The 21,783-nt window shown below is 31.2% G+C and overlaps 4 protein-coding genes across 4 annotated transcripts; 2 read left to right on the forward strand and 2 right to left on the reverse strand.

Annotated features, from left to right (window-relative positions):
* Positions 1-1,088: 1,088 nt before the first annotated feature.
* Positions 1,089-7,717, reverse strand: LOC128392753 (uncharacterized). The gene is made up of 4 exons (XM_053352836.1): positions 5,717-7,717; positions 1,942-2,491; positions 1,657-1,878; positions 1,089-1,360 (listed from the first exon to the last, which is right to left on the reverse strand). Exons 1-4 carry the CDS (start codon positions 6,935-6,937, stop codon positions 1,209-1,211), a joined length of 2,145 nt encoding a protein of 714 aa, XP_053208811.1. The 5' UTR covers positions 6,938-7,717; the 3' UTR covers positions 1,089-1,208.
* A 5,635-nt stretch (positions 7,718-13,352) lies between these two features.
* Positions 13,353-14,466, forward strand: LOC128392756 (sporozoite surface protein 2-like). Its single transcript, XM_053352839.1, has one exon. It carries the CDS (start codon positions 13,489-13,491, stop codon positions 14,389-14,391), a length of 903 nt encoding a protein of 300 aa, XP_053208814.1. The 5' UTR covers positions 13,353-13,488; the 3' UTR covers positions 14,392-14,466.
* Positions 14,467-16,299: 1,833 nt separating this feature from the next.
* LOC128392755 (adipocyte plasma membrane-associated protein-like) lies at positions 16,300-18,598 on the reverse strand. Its single transcript, XM_053352838.1, is given in 4 exon segments — positions 16,300-17,380; positions 17,576-17,697; positions 17,774-17,973; positions 18,458-18,598. Coding segments are annotated over 3 exon segments (1,287 nt in total). The 5' UTR covers positions 17,944-17,973; positions 18,458-18,598; the 3' UTR covers positions 16,300-16,385.
* A 179-nt stretch (positions 18,599-18,777) lies between these two features.
* LOC128392754 (ATP-dependent RNA helicase abstrakt-like) lies at positions 18,778-20,863 on the forward strand. The gene has a single exon (XM_053352837.1). The coding sequence runs from the start codon at positions 18,900-18,902 to the stop codon at positions 20,778-20,780; it is 1,881 nt and encodes a 626-aa protein (XP_053208812.1). The 5' UTR covers positions 18,778-18,899; the 3' UTR covers positions 20,781-20,863.
* Positions 20,864-21,783: the final 920 nt, after the last annotated feature.

Here is a 21,783-nt window from a genome sequence, read left to right on the forward strand (position 1 = left end):
CTTTTATTTATTAATATGACTATTTTACCAATGATAGAGGGTAAGTCATCTGATGCTGAGGCTTCTGTTAAAAGTGAAGCTTTTGTTCTGCCTGAAATTAATCCGAATGCTTTCGGTGGTCAAAGTCCTCCTGACTATCGAAAATTAGACCCTGCATATCGAGCGAATAGTTTAACTTGTACATTAGTAGATGAAACTATTGGTCTTCTAAAAGACCTACGATATTTTCTTTCTGTTCGACCGCACCCAGAGATAGAATTGTACTTGGCCGAAAAGGACACGGTTCGCCTAGATAAAATTACACAGGGTCTTGACCGTCTTTTTTGTAATTAGCTTTCGTCAAAAGGGATTACCAATTATTTCTTTTCTGTCTTAAATCCTAAAATTACAAAACAATAAACGAAACAAAATATGATCTTGATTAAAATTAAGCCTCAATTTATTTCATAAAACAATTAGGATGATTTTTAAACATTAACAATGCGTGTTTATTTTGAATAGACTTCACCACAAGTAAAACCTTTTCCATCAATAGATACTAAATGACGATTGTATTCACTCAATGTAATGAAATATTTGAGGTAAAATCATCAAAAGACTTGAATTCAAAGCTTTAAGGATAATCTGAACAAATTAAACTTAATTTTATCTTTGATCTCGATACACAACTATTGAGGTTCTAGATTAAAAAAAAATTTCGATGTGACAATTAAACCTTTAACTGAAACAATTTATTCAGTTATATTAATTAAATTAATTTTAGTTTCTGAATGAGACATATAAAAAATCGTCAACGGAAATAAGGATAATTCAGTTGATTAGTTTGTGAGTTGATTGACTGAAATTGCATACCGATTGGATTGTGATTTAGAATAGTTGAAACGGGAATTCCCAATGACCTTTTGAACGTATTTGTAAGTAAATCTATGTAATTTTATCACATGGTAATGCTAACGACTTCGATCAGTTTTCTGTAAACAGATAATATATTAGTCCTTCTCCAATATTGAAAGAAAAATTGATTATAATACAAAATTAAAGGGCTTTTCCATTAACTGAATTACTAAATTACTTCAGTGAAAGTGGATGAATTTTTTCAATGAGTTAAAGAAAATACAATGTAACATTTAATAATATAAAAATCTTAGCATAATATACATTAAGATCATTCTCACAGAGAACATAATTAAGAAATTTAAAAATTTCTCTTATTGATCAGAGTTAAGTGTGGATTCCGATTTGATCAATTTATTGACAAATTGTATAACTTTTTCATTGGCAAATTGAATCGCTGCTTTTTCATGTCGCATGAATAAAAATCCATGGATTTGTCCCTCAAGAACATGAACTTCACATGGTCCTGGAAAAGAGAAACAATTTATTAGATTTGACAGTCAAAACTATTCACTGTTAGCACAGTGAATCTAAAGTAAATACGAATTAAACTGTTGATGGAAAAATCACTCGAATATATTAATAGTTTATTCGAGTGAACATAGATGTCCCTACGCTCTCTCTACTCTTCAAGTTAACTTGAAAGGGAAATGAAACTTTTCATTCACTTTCGTTTGTTTGGTTGTTTAAATTTTTCGTATAAAAAATAACAATTAAGCCTAAGGGGCTTTTTGTTGATATTATATCATAAATTGTCTTTACCTTTCCAAGATCGTGCAAGTGCAATATTATCATCAAGGAAGATACATCCAAATGAAGTAATCAAACATAATGACATCTCTTTCAAAGCCTCGTACGAATCAAATGTCGGACAATTAAGATAAGGTGATTGCAATCGTTTGAATAGTGATTGAAACTGATCACCAGCTATTCGACCGTTATCAATGTACCATGGGTGAACCTTGCGAGGTAAAAAACTTCGCTCTATGAGAAGAAATGAGAAGATCAGAAATTAAAAATTTTCGATTTTTTTCTTAGCAAACTTACTGACTAATCTTATATCTTCAGCAATGTACGAAGATACTTTGGCCAATCGATTTTTGGGAATATCTTTTGGTTCATCAATTCGACCTTGAATACCACTAAGACATCCAGCAATCGCAAGTATATTACCATAATGAAGAAGTGGGTCAAAAATTGTCATTATTCTGGAGCTTGACCAAGCACCGGTCAGTTGAAAAGTCCCATAGAAAGATATAAATGCAAAGGGCATGTTAATCGGTGTTGATGGTGTTTCTATGTTATTATTGTTGAGATGATTTCTATTGTTGTTCTCATTTGATTGAGATTTTTTTCTAATCTCATGTAAAAGTAAAGGTATTGACATTGCCAACATGGAACCAGCTGAATCACCGATGAGAATTATTTTCTTTGGATGGAAACCAATCTTTTCCACCACAGATTCATCCCCTGAGGTAACCCACAGGTAAGCATCAAGAACATCCTGGAATTGCTCAGGATACTTGGCCATTAAACTGTAATCAACACTCAGAATGGAAACACCATCAAGCTGAGCGACCCAAGGTTTCAAATAAGCCTGTGAATTAAATTAGTAAAGTGATTAAATCAAATCCACTTTGGAAAATATTCTAATTCAGTTAATTATTCATTTCGATTCATATGGTTTTCCATATTGTAAATTCATAAAGGAAAGTAACCAATGTTAGTTAATTGTTTGTTTATTCCTCAATTTGGTTTAAATTTGGCAGATAACAGTTTCAAATTGTTCATGGGACTCAAAGTTGATTTAATAATCAATTAGCTCTGGGATTATGTTGAAATTGGGTTAAACTAACAATTAGATTGTAAAAATTTGGGCTTCAACATTTTGGCATCAAAACTGATTGGCAACTTTTTCATGTTATTGATTATTAACTGTGAATGATTTATTTTATATTAGTTATTATTAAATCAACTTGATCACAATTTGATTTAAATTGTTATGATTAACTGAGAGGGAAGAGCTTAATTTAACTGATCTAATTTAAATTTGGATAAAATCAACTCACAATCTACAGTTGGATTAATGAGAATCTAATCCACTCAGAGATTCAAGTTCATTGTGATAACAATTAAGACTTTGCTCTTAGAACAATCAACTAATCAGGATAATCAACTTTTCTCTTTGCTTGTGAATAAATATCTGATCAATTTAGATTGTATTAATAAATTGCTAATTAGATTTAGTTATTAGGTGAATGTTAATTGCTGGAAAAATTTTCTCTGTGATATTTTTTTTTCTTGTCAACCTTTGAGTGATTTAATCTTAATCTTTGATTAGATCTCGAGGACGATTAAATTACCCGAAGGTAAATTAAGTATCTGTCTGTTAATTGTATACGGCAAAAGTTAATGATCAATGAAACCGGTTTAAGTTTTAATCACAATTAAAAATACATTAATAACAGAAACTTTGGTAAACAAAATAATTCCTATGGTTAATTAATTGTTGTTGTTTTTTTCTCATTTTTTTCCCAATAATCTAATGATCAACTGATTACTGAAACTGTACCTCTGTCGATTAGTTAATCGTGTTTACTGAATTTAAATTAAAACCTGATTATGTCTGAGAATAATTAATCTATTTTTAGATTAAATTTAATTGTGGTTTAATTTTAGCAAGAAAATTAATTTAAAGTTAATCTTAGTTTTTATTTTGCATTTTCGACTCATAATTAATTCAATTGAATAATTGATTACTTTTCTGTGGACCTTTGATTACAAAGAGTGACGTTAAATTGTTTACGTCTAATTGTTGCAAAATTTGATTGCAAAATGCTAATAATCATCATCATTATGATATTTACAACAATCAACAATCAGTTGATTGCAAGTTTTATCAGAATGGTGAAAGTAATCAAATGTAGTTGATTATCTTGGTAACACAATCAATAAATTGTCAACTGAAAATCAACCAAAATTGTAAATGGCAAAGACAAACATAGCAATTGATTTCCATTGGAAGTTAACAATTTAAACTAAATTAACCTGACGAACAAGTTAATCGTGAAAGAAATACAATTTAGAAGAAAAAAAAATGGTAATTAACCTTGAATTAGAAATTCTCGGAAAAATTTAATAAAACAAGTTGACCATTGGAGGAATACAATTGTTTCCTTAGCTAAATTTAAATTGTTGTTAGTAAATTGTTGCCTAATTATTACCAATTCTGTAATCTCTCGTAATGGAAATCAATCAATTTTAATTTGTTACTAACTTCTTTCGTCATTTTCGTAATACATTTTAACAACAATCTTTAGCAATTTAATTTTCTTCCAGACAATTTAATTTCATATTTGTATGAGTTGATTTTTAGGAAATCAAATCAATCAATTGTATTGAAAAAGTTGCTTGAAGCAATTACAATTTAAACCAACCATTGGCGTTTAATTAACTACATTTTCATTTTTGTCACTTTGACTTTCATTTATTAATCATTTAGCTTGTCAATTTAATGGTGTTTTTAACTGATTAATCAACCTCATCTCTTAATCACTAATCATTCACGATTTAACTAACGCTCGTATTTAAATTGTTGGAAAACATTTCAACTGTAAATTATTTATCTTCTTGTTATCTGATCAATTGTAACAACAAAATTAGTGAATAATTTAATTGTTCAAGGAAATATCAATGAGAAAATTTTTCTATCGCTTCTCTCTGATGATTAACAATTTAAATTAATTGTTCATTGAACTTGATTTTCTGTTTTAACAATGAGTTGATTGTAGACAATTAAACATCTCAATTGTAAATATCAATTCTCTGGCAATAAGTTAATTGATTAGGGGTTATTAACGATATCGTTGCAACGAAATTGCTACTTTTAGTTTATTAGTCACATCGGATTAGCTTGACCTTAATTTAATCCTTTATCAGTTAATTGTGAAGATTATTGAAGCTCTTGATTGTTCAATGTGATTCTGAGTGGTAACAATCAGCTAATTGTTTGGTAGCTCTTTGATTACAAAAAGAAACACATACAACTTTTTAATCAAATCTCATTAATAATATTTTTTATTTTCTTCTTAATTTTAATCATCAAGGATCATCAACAATTTGATTTAATTAACCGTTGATTGTCATTGTTATTGAAACAGAATTGAACTAATTTGCCTTGATAACAATTAACTAACAAATTAAAATGATAGATGATAATTGTTGAATAAACATTCAAATAAAAATAACTTTGAAAAAAATGTCAACTTTCTTGATTGTTGACAATTAAATTTACTTTTAATCTTCTTGTGCATCAATATACAGTAACAATTTACTGACAATCAAGTTAAATCATTGTAACATTAATCACAACAATCAACTGATTATGAATCAATTCTCAACCTGATTTTACAAATCAATTGCTGTTCATCTCTAATTGTGATCAAATTAGGTAAACAGGAAATCAATTGAATGATAATTAACTAATTCCTGTTCAACTGCCAGTAAAAACAATTGTCAGGTGTCTGATTACATCGGTATATTTGGCTACGGATTTTGATTAATTGGACAATTAAAACTAACCAACATTCAATTCAATGACAAGAATTAATTGTAATTTAAAAACAATTAACAATGATGGTAATTAAATTTTTGCTGGAAGTGAATTTAATGACTGTTGATAATCAACCGCAAACGAGCCAACAGTCAACTGAAACAATTAGTGATAATTAAAGGTAATTATCGTTATAATTTACAGAGGAAAAATATGAGAAAAAGTTTGAAGGAGGAAAAAAAAGTTCTTAAAAAAAATCATCGAACTCACATCATGAACATCAGGCCTGGAAAGTATGAAACCACTGCCGTGACAATGGAAGATCAAAACTTCAGTTCGAATTGGTTTACATCGATGTTTAATGAATCGACATCGGATTTGGGGTCGACCATTGATGATCGGGTTTTCCTCAACTATCCCTGGACCAATGGGTGGAACAAACCATCGGCCTTGTCGATTGACCCAAAAGTTAGAACCGATTGCGTCTTTATTACGATAGAGTAGATTTCGACAAACTTTTCTAGTCAAATGACCATCGATAACTGCGGCCACATCAACGGGGAACCCCATGTTCGCCCGATTGGCAAGTTTAACAAAAGTTTTACATCGATAGCGTTTACTGGCCAGAACTCGCCACGATTTAATGAAATTAGCGTAGGTCCAAGAAATCCCCTTCTGGTACAACTGAAACAACATTTTAGTTCGAGGCGATAACCAGAACATACTGAACGATCTTGCCAATGCTTCTTGGAAATCAGTTGATTGTAAACACTTATCAAGCTGATAAACTGTCTCATCAATTGTAGCCGAAAATAACGGTAAATCTAATTCATTGTCATCGCTATCAGCATTATCATCATCGACATTTTCATTAATCTCATCAGCACTTTTGGACACTTGATGTGCCTCTAATTGAGTCTGATGGAAATGCATCAACATTTCCTTAATCAAAAGGAAACCTTTTATCACAATTTGTATATCATTAAGAAATGATTTCTGAGCGGATTGATCGGCTTGATTGTTACAATTTAACTTTTCGCAACATCTAATTAACCAGGAACGTATCAGAACACAGTAAGTTACAAAACCATTGGCGGGCAAGTGTTTATATTCATAGCGAGAGGATGTCATCAGGATTTGATTAAATCCAATTTGAAGGGCGATTAAGGATGATTCAGATTCTTTATGATTAACTTTTAAATTTGACGATTTCAAGTAATTCGATAATTGATTAAAATAATGACCAACATCATCAAAAATAGTCTCACGAACTGATTTAGATAGTTTCAGTTTATCACTTTCATCTGGTTGATAATTGATTGTTGTATCACAATTAGTATCATCATCTTGATTACCGGCAATTGTTTCACCATTAACAGGATATCCTTTCATACAAATCATTTGATCAACTTTGAAATTACAATTATTATTATGATTTAACTTACTATTCATATGATTATCAATAATCATTGATTTATTAATTGGATCCATTTTATGATTGGTAAAACAAAAGTGAATTAACTTGATTGAAAGTAAACAAAAAGAAACTAAATCAATATAAACATTTAACTTTCAACAAACAATTTAAACCTAAATTGTCAAGGGTTTCAAACGAACGCCTTGATTGTAGATACCAAATTGATTATGATCAACTTTTTTCAACAATAACATTAAAATCTAGCACAAAGAGACACTTGATTAGTTAATTAGTTCAGAGACAAGAAGTAACAATTTATTTAACTCCTCGTAAGATGGGAAAACTTTCAACTAAAATTAAAATTATCAACAAGATGATGATGATGAAGATGAAGTTGATGTTGTTGATAATGGTGATGATGATGATGATGAGGCGGGGATATTCACTGGTCAGAACCTGAATCTTTAGGCTAAGGTGGGAAGGGGAGAGTGGATAGAATCTGGAATCTGGTTTACCAGGTAAGTCCAATGGCGATCATGCTAATAATAAACATGGAGCTAAAAGTTAATTTTCATGAGAATCATTAAAAAAAATGTTCGATGGCTGCTAATTATGATGGCAATGAGGGAGAGAGAGAGAAAGTGAGTGAGAACCTGTTTCATGATTGAATCTGCAGGAATAACTATGGATGACGATGATGATGATGATGCTAAGTTGATTGTAATAACATAGATTGGGAGGAGTTAATTGTAGAGTAACTTTATATTGAAAACGTATGGGGAAACAGACAAGAAAAATGATGTTGATCAAAAAAAAACTTTTCCATTTAGGAGATTTTCCAACAAAATTAAATTCTAATTGTTGATTAATTGTTGTTAAACGGTTTTAATGTAATTAAAGAATTGATATTGAACTGGTTTTGTGTTATTTTTAATTTCTTGCAATCAGTTATCTCTTTTAATTTCATCTTTCCATTGGTGGTTTGGTTTGATTTTTTCTCTTCTATTCAAAACACCAATGAGATTTAATTGTAATCAACTAATTGCGATTATATCAACGTCCAAAATGACGTATTTAGATTCTAAATTGAATAAGAATTTTGTTTCAATTGTTTGTTTGATTGATTGTAGTTTAATTTTAGGGATTAGATTTTTTCTTCTCATTACTTATCCTTTGATAGTTTGAATATGAATCAATTTAAATTTTGATTGTTGCTCAATTTATTAATTACTTTTCAGTTCAACTTATTGACGATTAACTTTTATCATGAGCTCAAATTGTACTTGATTGTTACCTAGTGAATTACTAAATTCCATGAGTATTTCTAGATTATTAAAACTGTTTATTATTATCGACGAATTGTTTTTTCCATCAATTATCATCACAATCCAATGGTTTATTAATTTTCTTAGATTAGTTGTATTAATCACCAAGACTAAAGATTAAAGATTAACCCAGAGGAATGTCATCTGATCTTGAATCTGTCAGATTATCTAAACTCTTAATTTTTATTAGCTGTCAATAATTTGATTACTTTTGATTAACTATTTATGAACGAAAAAAACAATAATCAAGTTAACGATTCAGTGAACTGAATCATGATTAAAAACTCAACGAATAAATTGTGCCGCCATCTCTTATCAGCTAAAGAAAAACTTGAACCAGAAACCCAAAGTCGCTTTTTAATTTCTCTAATCAACTTGCACCTTCAATTGTAATTGATTAAATTAATTTAATTTAACAAGTTCTTTGGTGTAATGATTAAAGTGTAAACCAATATCCTTAGTTAGCTTTTTAACTCAGAGTAATGATTTGATTAGTTTATTTGATTTACATCGACCTATCTTAAATAATTAGTTGTCACTTATTAGCCCGGACAAAAAGCGAATTGGATTATTATACTCACTGACTTTCGTTTACATGAAGGTTATTTATGTCAATCGCTATTGTTCTAGAGGAGTCGTTATCATTAAAAGAATTTATTTTTGGAATGACGAGTGAACAAAGAGCCACAAATGGATTAATTGTACTCTATGAACTTGTTCATGTTCTTGTCAATGATTTTCGCACCATTATTGAACACATTCACCTTAGCTTGGACAAAAGAGCTTGCATTCACGTTATCCCCCCGTGCGATGTGGGAAAAAGCAGAAGCAAAGACCTACCAAAAGGGCTATTCTAACGGCTATCTTTGATCATCATCAGGTGATCCACCCTCGTCGCAATTTCTCGTTGTCGGGAATTTGAGACCGGCACTTGGCCTAGGAAGAGCATCAACAACCTCTGACCATATCCACTTTCACCCTCTGTTATTGGTAAAATAATTATAAACAAAAGCACGAAGATGAGTTAAGCCATCACACCATCATTTGGAGCGTCACCCACAACCATAGCTGAGCTCTCGTCATCATTAAAACAGTTATAAATACAATCACAGAGACAAAATTTGAATATACAGCCGTGGAAATGAGTTTCGAATGATTTTTTAATCATTCGCGCAGGTAGTGACTAAAATTAACTGATTATCTTTTAAGATAATTTTAATCAATAGGTAAATCATCTAAGTGTTATCACTGATGATAGAGATTATCAATTGATTTTTGTAACTAGTTGCGCGAATGATTAAAAAATCATTCGAAACTCATTTCCACTGCTGTATTTGTAGATTAATAATCTTATACAGCCCGTTCACTCAGTTTCTGAATCGTCTCATTTTGGGTCTAATTCTCTTGCGAGTTGAGATAAATTTATGAAATTTTGCATTTTTTATTTTCGATAATATGGCCTATGCATATGCCAAATATTGAATTCTCAGCGCTAAAGGCCATTTAATTATTCAATTTCGAAATTGATTTTATTGAAAATTATATTCAATTAGTTTGAGAATTTGGCCTGAATTGAGATAGTTCTGCATTGAATCGATCTAATTTTTCCCCTGTTCTTTGGGTCAACTATTGTATCGATGATATTTTATCGAGAACTCAGATCAATTGCTCACATAATTAACGAAATAATTAAAAAATTAAATAAACGTTGATTTGTATGGAAATTCTACTTTTGTCCATAAAAAGTCACTTATCGACATTTTTCTCTCAAATCTTTTCTAAGGCCAAATAATAGCTCAGAAATAGCTCAGAAATAGGTTACAATTAGCTCTTGATAGTTCGAATCATCGAAAACACTTTTATTTAATTTTGAACGCAAATAGACGAAATTTTGTAGAAATTCAATGTCTCGAATGTTCAAGATTAAATAAAATCAATTGGTTCTAAATGTCTATTGTGTTTAAGCAGCAAATTAGATAAATGAGGTTAAATTTTACTAGAATCTCCTGAATAATCATCTAACTAGTTTTATACAAAATAGAATCAACATTAATCGTTTTTAATTGAATATAATTAGTTAAATTTACACACCGGTGGATCAATTTTACTCTTACTTTTTTAATATAAGAAATATCAACTGATGCTATTTTTCATTGTTAAAAGTAAAAATAGACACTAAAAATAAAGAAAATAAAGTAAAAATTTAACAAGTGTATAAAATTATTACAGTTTCGATTGATTTAAAAATCAAATTATGAATTTGACTAAATATTCAAGTTTTGTCTCTGTGATTGTATTTATAACTGTTTTAATGATAACGAGAGCTCAAGATGGATCACCAGAGTTGCGTCCAGCTACTGATTTAAATGGGCTTACCGCTGCGAGCGGAGCTTTAAGTGATAATATGAAGGCTGATATCATAGAACTCACTAATTAATTGGAAGGTTCTATGAATCGTATTCTTACTAGAGGAACGAGATCTCCTCCGACCGTTTAAGCTCCAACTTTGAAATCACAAAATGGCGATATATCTCCGCTTAAGCTTCAAGCTATGGGTACGTCATTTGCTTTACCTGTAGAAGATTAACCTACCTATGTCAAAAAAATCCAACTAATGAATTAAAAACTATTACAGTTTCTATTGATTTAAAAATAAAATTATGACTTTGCCCATACAGCCGTGAAAAATGAGTTTCGAATGATTGATGAACGTCAACAATTAATGATTCAAATAATAATACTAATCATCAATCTTGTATTATCCTCTAAATTGTTTAATCAGATTACTGATGATTTAACACACTTTGGTTGATCAAGTAATTTTGTGTAATTTATCAACAGCAACAACAATTAACATCTCAAACTGTTAATTATTCACAAAAATTGTCAACAAATTTTTTGCCTCAAATTAACAATTAACCAATAATGATACTATTATTAATAATTTACCTTTGTAATATATTATAAATATGAAAATTAATTTTCCCTTTTCAACAATTAACACAAATCGTAATTAATAATCAAAATTTACAATTTAAAAGATGAACAAATTAACTTATTAATAATTTAAATTGGGTAATTGTGACAATTTGTTTTTCAGTTTTCATTTTTCACCAGAATCCAAGAACTGAATCAAACTATTAATTGTGAGATGAAAAATTAACAAACAATTGACAATTGATCAAGAGACAACCACAAAATTAATTAAAAAAATTAAAAAAAATTAAAAATAGAAAGTTAATTCAATTGTTAACCGAAGTTAACTAAGTTTCTTATCAAATCAACTGATTGTTTTTTTCTTCCTGATAAATACATGTTATGGTTCTAATTAAAATGTAATGATGATCAAAACAATTAGAAACAATTTACCGTATCCGAAGATGATTCCAAATACATTTTTTAGCATTCATACCTAATAATCACCTCTGAGCGATTAATATTGATTACTGATTTAGATCAGAATCAAAAACACAACTTTCTTAGAGAAACGTAGCATAAACTATATTAATACTTCAAATTTTAATCGTAACTGTATCAATAGAAAAATAATTCATCCTCATAGAATCATGACGATGAAATATACAGTCAGTGATGAATTAATTTATATAAGTGATTAGATAATCAACAGATTCAAATTTACCATCGATTTTATTGACAAATTGTTGTTATCGTTTTATCTGCGAATGATATTGTTAGACCAATCACAGGCGTTCAACGCCCACCGACGATTTCTTTATAAAACCTGACCTAAGGGTAAAGTTGGGTCACTTCTCTTACGACTTTTGAGTTTAACTTTATTCTTAGGTCATATCTTGTACCCTTAACAATAAACCACCTTTCACACTTACAACCCCATTGAGTCCTCGTTGGGTTAGTTTTAACCTTTGTACCCAGTTTGTACTTAACAATATGACTATTTTGCCGATGACAGAGGGTAAATCATATAATGCTGAGGCTGAATTTTTGGGTTTTAGGTTTTGGGTTTGTTTGTTTTAGTTGATTAAAGTTGATTACAAACAATTAACCTTTTCCGTGTAGAAAGACTTAGTTACTTTTCCAGGTAACTACACAAGTTAATCAAATAAATTCAGCACAGAAATAAACACAACATCAACTTTATGAAATTACTTCAACTAAAGACAAATTTATTCGAAGAGAAATTGGTTTAAATGATGTCCGTAGACTTTACAAAAATAAGCAAATTGACCTGATTAATTAGTTTAAGTTTTTAATAGAAACTGGTTGTTGGTTTCCGTTTTTAACCTTTGACATCCATATGACTAATGTCTTAAAGCAATAAAATCAAAGAATAAACCATTGGTAAGAATTTGAGAGCAATAAACAGAAAAAGAAGAAAAATGTGAAAATTAAGGTTTGTCCATTTATGACCTTGAGTGGACTTTCGTTGATCCTTTTTGGCTGTTTTAGTTTACAATTAATTACTTTTTCTTAATTATAACGAAAAGGATAGACAAGATTATCTTGGTAATTACTTAAGTCTAAATGTGTTGATTATTGAAAATGAAAAATGAATCAAATGTAAGCGCTTGTATTTCCGTAAGTACTGCTGATATAACCTTCGTACTTATATCATTCAACTCGTCTCATCTAGACCTTTCTGATGATATATGATTCATATTCTAATATCACTTCTTAATTGAAAAGTGACATCAGTCCCGAGCGTCACTTTTGAGCCTCAAATTTGGACAAAAGTTTAATGTTTTTAGTTGATTGCTCACAAGTTACCAATCAATTAGACTTGTTATTTATATCGTTAAGTTGAATTTTCAAAGCTCTATAAGATTATATATAGATGATAAAGTGAAGCTGAAGATTAGCTTAAATTTAGCGTCAACATGAATTGTCACTGTGTTATGTCTATGGGAAAAAATATCGACATCAATGATTGAGTGTCGATGATTAATTAGATGATGAAGATGATTAAATAGATCAAGGTGAATGTGATTAAACAGGTAAAGAAGATCGTAATAACCAACAGGGTTAACTCTCATTAAGCCTGAAAATTTAATTGAATTTACCGTCGGATTGCTATAAAAAATAATGGAAACACTATATGATGATTGTACCAAACAGCACAGTAAGAACTAAGTCAATGCAAGATTTACTTTAGCCATCTGAATAATCATCCAACTAGTTTTAATGAAAAAAGTGTCATTTACTGTTTTGGATGAATTTGCATATCAGTCGATCAATCCAGTGTTTCTTTTTAGTTGAAAATAATATAACAAAAGTCGTGCTTCTAACTTGTTTAGATTTCCATTTAATGAAAAAGGAAAATCATGAATTGGTCTAAAGTTCTAATTTTAATCTTCGTGGTTATGTCTTTTACTATTTCACTGCTTACAGAGGGTCAGATAACTGAATCGGAAATACAAGCTGAGCTTTTCACCGAGAGTGCTGCAAATGAAGGTCAAAGTAATCTCAAAGGGCTTGATCCAAGAAAAAACGTGGCCAATGATTTTGATGATCCAAGCCAGAGTGGTGGTTTAAGTGGCCCAAATTCTTTTAATCCCATTTCAGCAAGTCCAAATGGTTTTAGTCCCATTCCTTTTAATTCGCAGTCAAGTGGTCCCAATGCTTTTAATCCCTCTCCTTTCAATTCGCAGCCAAGTCAGCCGCATTCGTTTAGTCCCAATGCTTTTAATCCACAGTCAAGTGGTCCCAATGGTTTTAATCCCTCTCCTTTCAATTCGCAGCCAAGTCAGCCGCATTCGTTTAGTCCCAATGCTTTTAATCCACAGTCAAGTGGTCCCAATGGTTTTAATCCCTCTCCTTTCAATTCGCAGCCAAGTCAGCCGAATTCGTTTAGTCCCAATGCTTTTAATCCACAGTCAAGTGGTCCCAATGGTTTTAATCCCTCTCCTTTCGGTTCGCAGCCAAGTCAGCCGCATTCGTTTAGTCCCAATGCTTTTAATCCACAGTCAAGTGGTCCCAATGGTTTTAATCCCTCTCCTTTCAATTCGCAGCCAAGTCAGCCGAATTCGTTTAGTCCCAATGCTTTTAATCCCTCTCCTTTCAATTCGCAGCCAAGTCAGCCGAATTCGTTTAGTCCCAAAGCGCTTGATCTTAATAAGAATATTTCCAATGCCTTAGATGGTCCAAGTTTCAGTGGTGGTCATAGTGAAAAGGAAGCTAATGTGAACGTGGGCAAGGCTCTGATACAGCCACTGGTAGAGACCTAATTGGTGATACAAATTTGATATTACCTTTGAATGCGAATGTAATTGTTTAAATATTAAATCAATTTAAGTCACCAATTATGATATATTAAATTGTTCATTTGATTAAAGCATTAAAATTTTATGAGTTAACATATCAATACGTAAGAAGATTTCTTTCGACCTTAAAGTAGGCTAGGTACAGTCAAGTACCTGAAATTGTTCGTACCTAAAACCGTCCACCGATCGTAGCTCCATCTATCTAATTGGAACTAACCCCCATTGAATAAATTAGAGCGAATATTTTTTTCTTAATTAAATCTCATCAAAATAATTACTTAAAATTAAAATTATCATTTTCATGACAATTTCTGAGTGTTTGGAGGATTAGTTATTGTATTAACGAAGCAAATTGACTAGATTGAAAATTAAACTATTATTCTGTTGAGTTCGGTATCCAATTAGACAATCTACTGGCAATTAAAGGTGATTGATCATGATTAACAGTGTATAAAAAATTTACAATAAAGCTAAGTATTAATTGTGATTATATCCATAGAGATGGTTAGCTTATTTCATTAGAAATGATAAATTTAATTGAGTTACTTATGTTGATAACTATCAATAAATCCATTTGAGATTTTAATCAAATTCTTGACTCGTATACTTTGTTATCAATTATCGGTAGAGAAAATTAAATGAAATAATTAAAATAATAACTAATCGAAACATCCTTTATAATAACTACTTTTGGTAGTTCGAGTTACCCATTGAGATGAATAAATTTAATGCTATTGACACAAAACAATAATGCTTATTCAATGGTTTCGGCGATTTTCCTGATCGCTGCTTGACGATCTTTATATCAAACTTTCTTGATATAAAGATCGTTATTAATCGAGTAAATTCGAGGGAATAGAAGTTGATCCTTTGGTTCTCTCTCTTCCTTTGCTCTGATTCTATTTTTCGTTTCTCTGTCTTGGTCTCAAAACCACTGGCCTCTATGGGTTACGTCGAATTATTTTGTATGTAGCTAACAAAAACTGTCTTATTTGAATTTCGAAATTAAGATTGTACGGAAATTGAAATGAAATTAACGCTGATAAATGTAACGATAAATGTAATTAACTTTCAATCGTTTTTGTTTTTACAAAGTTTTTTATTTACTCGATTTCAGCTGAAATGATCATTTATTTACATTCAGTTTAAAGCGGAATCATAAAAATTGAGGAGATTCAAAGGGAAACGTATCTTACGGAAACAAATCATCATATTAATATATTATATAGTTGTTATGCTAATTAACGATTCGACTAACGTCACCTAGATCACCTAGACAATCGTATAGTTTGATATCCTACTATTTTGATTATTCAGCTTTGAACATCATCCGATCAATCCGGCGTATATATTATAAAGTGGGAGTTTTATTGTGAACTTCTGTGAACTTATTGTGATCATTTGATTTATTATATTGGTGATTTATTATAAAACTACTATAGATGGGTTAACAATGTAACTTGTTTGTTTTAACCGACTCAACTTAACTTTTAGTGAAGTTACAATTCTCAAGGCTTTTACTCTTATTATCAGAGAAAGAAGTTCACAATAAAACTCCCACTTTATAATACAGCCGTGAAAAATGAGTTTCGAATGATTTTTAATCATTCGCGCAACTTGTTACAAAAATCAATTGATAATCTCTATCATCAGTGATAACACTTAGATGATTTACCTATTGATTAAAATTATCTTAAAAGATAATCAGTTAATTTTAGTCACTACCTGCGCGAATGATTAAAAAATCATTCGAAATTCATTTTTCACGGCTGTATATTATCTTGCCGTCTCGAGATTTACATTCAGTGTCTCTTGAAAACGAGAGCGATTGTGAACCAAAACAAAACGGATTCCTCTTTTTTATCAAATATTAATAATAAAATGATTTTAATTTTCATCAAATTAAGGTACTAATAGATTCATTCATCGGCTTCCTGGTTCAACCAAAGTGAACAAATTCATTGTAAAATTAGTTTTCCAATGTATTTATTGTAAACGGAACCCAAATAGAGGACTCGCTTCCCGTTTTCAATCACTTCTCGTACTTCGGAAAGTAAGTTAATTGTACCATCAGGTGAATGAAGGCAAGAGATGATATTACCGGTTGAATCGATTTCCAAAATCATTCCTCTGAATGTTAGATAATGAAATGCATTAATTTTCCTGATCTCCCATCCTTTTAATGTCCAACTATCATTTCCAGTTAATTCACCGAAAAATTTGATCATTGTACCAACTAAATGAGCCAATCGAATGACAAATCCTCTCAATATCGGTTTATTTTCAATCCAATCATTAATCTCAGGATTTTTGTTGGTTCTTGCGATGGCGATAGCGACCCAATAGGTTTCTTTATCTTTTCGAGTTGATCTTCTTATATTATCGGGTTCACCTGGTAATCGATTGACCAGTATTTCAGTTTTTCCTTGTTTAGGTCCACGAATATAATGCCGAAGGATACGTTTATTGGTGATTTCACAGACTAAAATTGCCGATTTATCGTCAGTTAATTCAATTCCATTTGGAAACGCTAAACCTTTCATCACAATGGTCGCTTGTTTAGTATCTTCATCATATCTAATTACCCTTCCGGTTTCATCAAGATCAAGCATCGTGTGAACCACTTCACTCAGATCATAATAAGAACTTTCGGTCATCGATGAAAGCGCCTATCAATTACCAAATCATCAAATGACAATCTTCAAGTCTGATGACATTATTATTTCGGGTTTTGGATTGTTCGATTTGATTTCTGTCTTTAAAACACCATTATAAGCGTCAATAGTATACAATTGACCCTGACTGGTCACTCGATTACCCAATGGTCTTCCGCATTCTTTTTCTTTCCAAACTGGACAAGTTCCATTAGATATTCCGACGGTGGTTAATGTTTTGTATTTATCGTTTGAAATCTCAAGGATTCGTCCATCTTGAACTCCGGCATAGAGTTTACCTATTGACAGATAAAGAAACAATTAATTAGATTGTCTTACATTATTGTTTACATCTTCATATTCATTTTCATCGTATCCTTAGCTCAAGTATACAATTTGTAGTCTCCTATTTATCTTACAATCATGGTACTTGAAAAGAACTGGAGATGTCCTTAAAATGCGCTTGATTACAAAGCTTCAATCAAATTAATTACCTTCAAATGGAGCTAAACTTTCGGGTCCATCAAATTGATTTGTAAACAGTTTCTCGGCTTTAGATAAAAGCTCATTCTCAGCGTAAACGCCATCAAAAGATTCAGCAAGAAATTCTGTGTAACTTTGGAAATGGAAAAGTATTAATATAATAATCAAAATGTCAAGTGAAAGGAAATTTAAATTAAATCAATTCTTACTCTCTACTCTTAAAGTGTATTGGTTTCATAAAAGGAGCAAACAGAATCGTTGGAATTAAAATTGCTAAATACAGAAGAGATTTCGGAATCACTGAGTATCTCTGCTTTTCAGGCCCACGGCGATTGATTTTCTCATTGGAGTTTTTCTTGTTAGAATTACTTTTTGCCATAACCGGTCCTATGGTGAGAATAACTTTGCTCTTGAAAAGGAAAAGATTATCAATCAATTAAAACAGATCTCAAATCATAGAATCACAATTGAAACAACGATAGTGAAAATAATGTTAAGGATCAACATGATGTTTATGATAAAAACTTTGAGTGTTTGATGATTGTTGACAATTTACACAATCGAACAACAATTTAACTTTATAATATTTCCAGTCAATAGATTTAACTTTTTACCAGAACTTTTTTTCAGAGGTATTCCAGTTTTACTGTAGTCAATTCATTCTCAGAGTGAATCTAATTCTCAATCTCCATTGTCTGATTAATTAATTTCAAGTCACACTAATAATTATGATCTTAAATCATAAGAAAATCTAGAAAGACCAGGAAAGAAAAGAAAATTAAAGAAAGTCAATAGAATCACTTATTAATCAGTTGCTACCAAATTGCTGAGAATAATTTAGAAACTTGTTCACCAATCAGATGAGTGTAATATTTAGATGTAAAGATAATCACCAATTAGAGATTAATTTGGTTTGACAATTAATAGATTCAACGGAAATGGATCATCAATTTGTTCACATTAAAAGTCACTCAAGTTGCTGGAAAAATTGGAAGTAGCAAATGTTTGGGTTGCAGAGGTAACAAATTCACTGATTGTTAGCTTACCTTTTATACTCTGTTGGTAACAAATAATTAATGTGATTTAAAACAAATCAATAAATTAATTGAAAGTCAAACTGAGTAAAAATTTAATTCATCATTTTAAATGTTGAGGAAACTTTTGCAACAATGGAATCAAAGTCTCTCAAGTGGCTCTGCCTGGTTTTCTCTTGATCAACTAACATGTAAACAAAAATTTTTCCATTTCAATTGAATAAGTTGAGTTGTTTTAGAATTTATTTGTGATTCGTTTTTTTTTATTTAAATTGAGTTAATTTTATTGTTTTTTTTTCAAATGGAAGGTGTTGAGGATTATGATCCAATTCGTGCAGAGATAAAAAAGAGACGTCGAGAAGCTGAAGAAGAGGAGAGGAGAAAGGCCGCCGCCGATTTTTCTGAAGAGGAAGATGAAGTTTACATTCCAATTAAAGAGAGAAGGAGAAAAATCGCAGAAAAATACATTAAACCAAAGAATGACGATGTAAAAGGGGCATCTGATTCGAATGGACCGGATACAAGTCAAGATGCTGATGACGATCAAGTGATGGCCCGTTATAATGTCTCTCTATTTGATCAACATGCTGAGCTGAAAAAATTGGCCGAACAGAGGAAAGAAACTGCTCTAGAGAAACAATTGGAAGAGGAGAAGAAAATTCTTGAAAGTATTGCTGAGAAAAAAGCTCTCATGGGTGTTGCTGAATTGGCCAAAGGAATTCAATATACTGAGCCAATTAAAACCGGATGGAAGTTACCTAAATATATCGAGGAAATGTCGGAAACAAAGAGGAGCAGAATCCTTGAAAAGTACAGAATTTTGGTTGATGGGGAAGATATTTGTCCGCCAGTTAAAACTTTTCGAGAGATGAAACTACCAAGATCAATTCGAAAAGCGTTGAGGAAAAAAGGGATTAAAAAACCATCGCCAATTCAAGTTCAAGGATTACCGAGTGTTCTATCGGGTCGAGATATGATTGGAATTGCGTCAACAGGATCTGGTAAAACTTTGGTGTTCGTTTTACCTCTTATCATGTTTGCACTTGAACAAGAATATTCGATGCCTTTCGTCAAAGGAGAAGGTCCTTATGGACTGATTGTTTGTCCTTCTCGTGAATTGGCTAAGCAAACATTTGACATAATCAAATACTATTGTGAAGCTGCGGAATCGGATGGTCTTCCAAGATTGAAACCTTGTCTTTGTATCGGTGGAATATCAATCAAAGATCAAACCGATATGCTCAGAAATGGAGTGCACATTGTGGTCGCTACTCCAGGTCGATTGATCGCCATGTTGAACGAGAGAAGAGTAAATTTAGAAGTATGCAGACACATGGTTCTAGATGAAGCCGATCGAATGATTGATTTAGGTTTCGAAGAAGATATAAGAACAATCTTCTCTTTCTTCAAATCTCAGCGGCAAACTCTTCTTTTCTCAGCGACTATGCCAAAGAAAATTCAGAACTTTGCTCGAAGTTCTTTGGTTAAACCAATAACTCTCAACGTTGGTCGAGCTGGAGCCGCGAGTTTAACTGTAACTCAATCTGTCGAATATGTTAAACAAGAAGCCAAATTTGTTCACCTTCTTCAAACTCTCCAGAAAACACCACCGCCTGTTTTGATTTTCGCAGCTAAAAAACAAGACGTCGATGCGATTCATGAGTACCTTTTACTTAAAGGAGTCGAAGCTGTTGGAATTCATGGTGGAAAGGACCAAGAGGAAAGATCCACCGCCGTTGATAGTTTCAGAAAAGGAGAGAAAGATGTCCTGGTCGCTACTGATGTCGCATCAAAGGGTTTAGATTTCGCTAAAATTCAACATGTCATCAATTTCGATATGCCAGATGATATCGAAGATTATGTCCATCGAATCGGTAGAACTGGTCGATCTGGAAAAAAAGGACTTGCTACCACATTCGTTAATCGATCAGTTGAAGAATCGGTTCTTCTTGATTTGAAACATTTATTAATCGAAGCAAAGCAAAAATTACCACCATTCTTAATCGCTCTACAATCAGAACATGAACAATTTCTCAATCTCGGTGATGGAAAAGGTTGTACTTATTGTGGTGGATTCGGTCATCGAATCATTAATTGTCCGAAACTTGAAGCCATGCAAAACAAACAAGCATCTAACGTTGGTAATAAAGACTATCTTGCAAATTCAGCAGCTGATTGGTAAAAAACAACTTATATATGTACATTAATTCATTAACTTTGTATTTATTTTTATCACAATTAAATCACATTTAAATTGATACATAATTTCAATCAATTTGTAACATATTTTAATACAAGTTAATCAACTGAATCAGTATCATCTCCATTGACAACCATAACTTACTTTCAGTTAATGTCAATTGAACTAACGAAAAAAACGAAAATTGTCATCTAAAGTTTCGAAATCATCTGAATTGTTTCGACATAAATAATGTGATTTTAATCATCGACATTATCTATAAGGAATATGGTGTTTTCGCCAATTTTTCATGATTGGGATGATCAATTGGTTGTTGTTGTCTAGAAAGTTCTTATTTCTAATTAGTTAATTAATTAATTACGAAGATATTGACAATTAATCAATTTTCATTTTGACTGTGAGTGTATTCAAGTGATTCCAAGAGTAGATATTTAAGGATTGATAGGCAAGTTTGTGTTGCACACAATAGACACACGAGGTAGTTTTTATTAATTTTCAATAGAATCATTTTATTCTGGTTTAATTTTAATAAACTCACAATGAAGAGAGGGTACAACCATATGAAAAACTTTCATCTCATTTTATTTTCTGATTGTGCTAATCAATAAGCGTACGTTTGTAAGCATGACCAGAACCAGAACCAGCACCTTGCCCATAACCACCAAGACCACCAGCACCATGAACATATACACTTTCTCCTCCTGTCACAAATGAAATAGTTATAAATACAACCACGAGAATAAAACTAGTAAATTTGGTCAAATTCATGATTAGATTTTTCAATTAATTCAACTAAGAACAGTGTAAAAGAAAAGCTTCAAAATTATAATACAGTAGAGTTTTTGATTCACTTGATAGAACTTTACTTTTACTAATGGAAAATAACTTCCATTGCAAATTTAATCTATTAAGAGTAAAGTTGATCTACTGGTGTGTAAATTTAACTAATTACATTCAATTAAAACGAATGTTGATTTTGTTTTGT

This window comes from Panonychus citri, unplaced genomic scaffold (genome assembly GCF_014898815.1).
Source record: "Panonychus citri isolate SS breed McGregor unplaced genomic scaffold, ASM1489881v1 Contig00136, whole genome shotgun sequence".
Classification (NCBI taxonomy): Eukaryota; Metazoa; Arthropoda; class Arachnida; order Trombidiformes; family Tetranychidae; genus Panonychus; species Panonychus citri.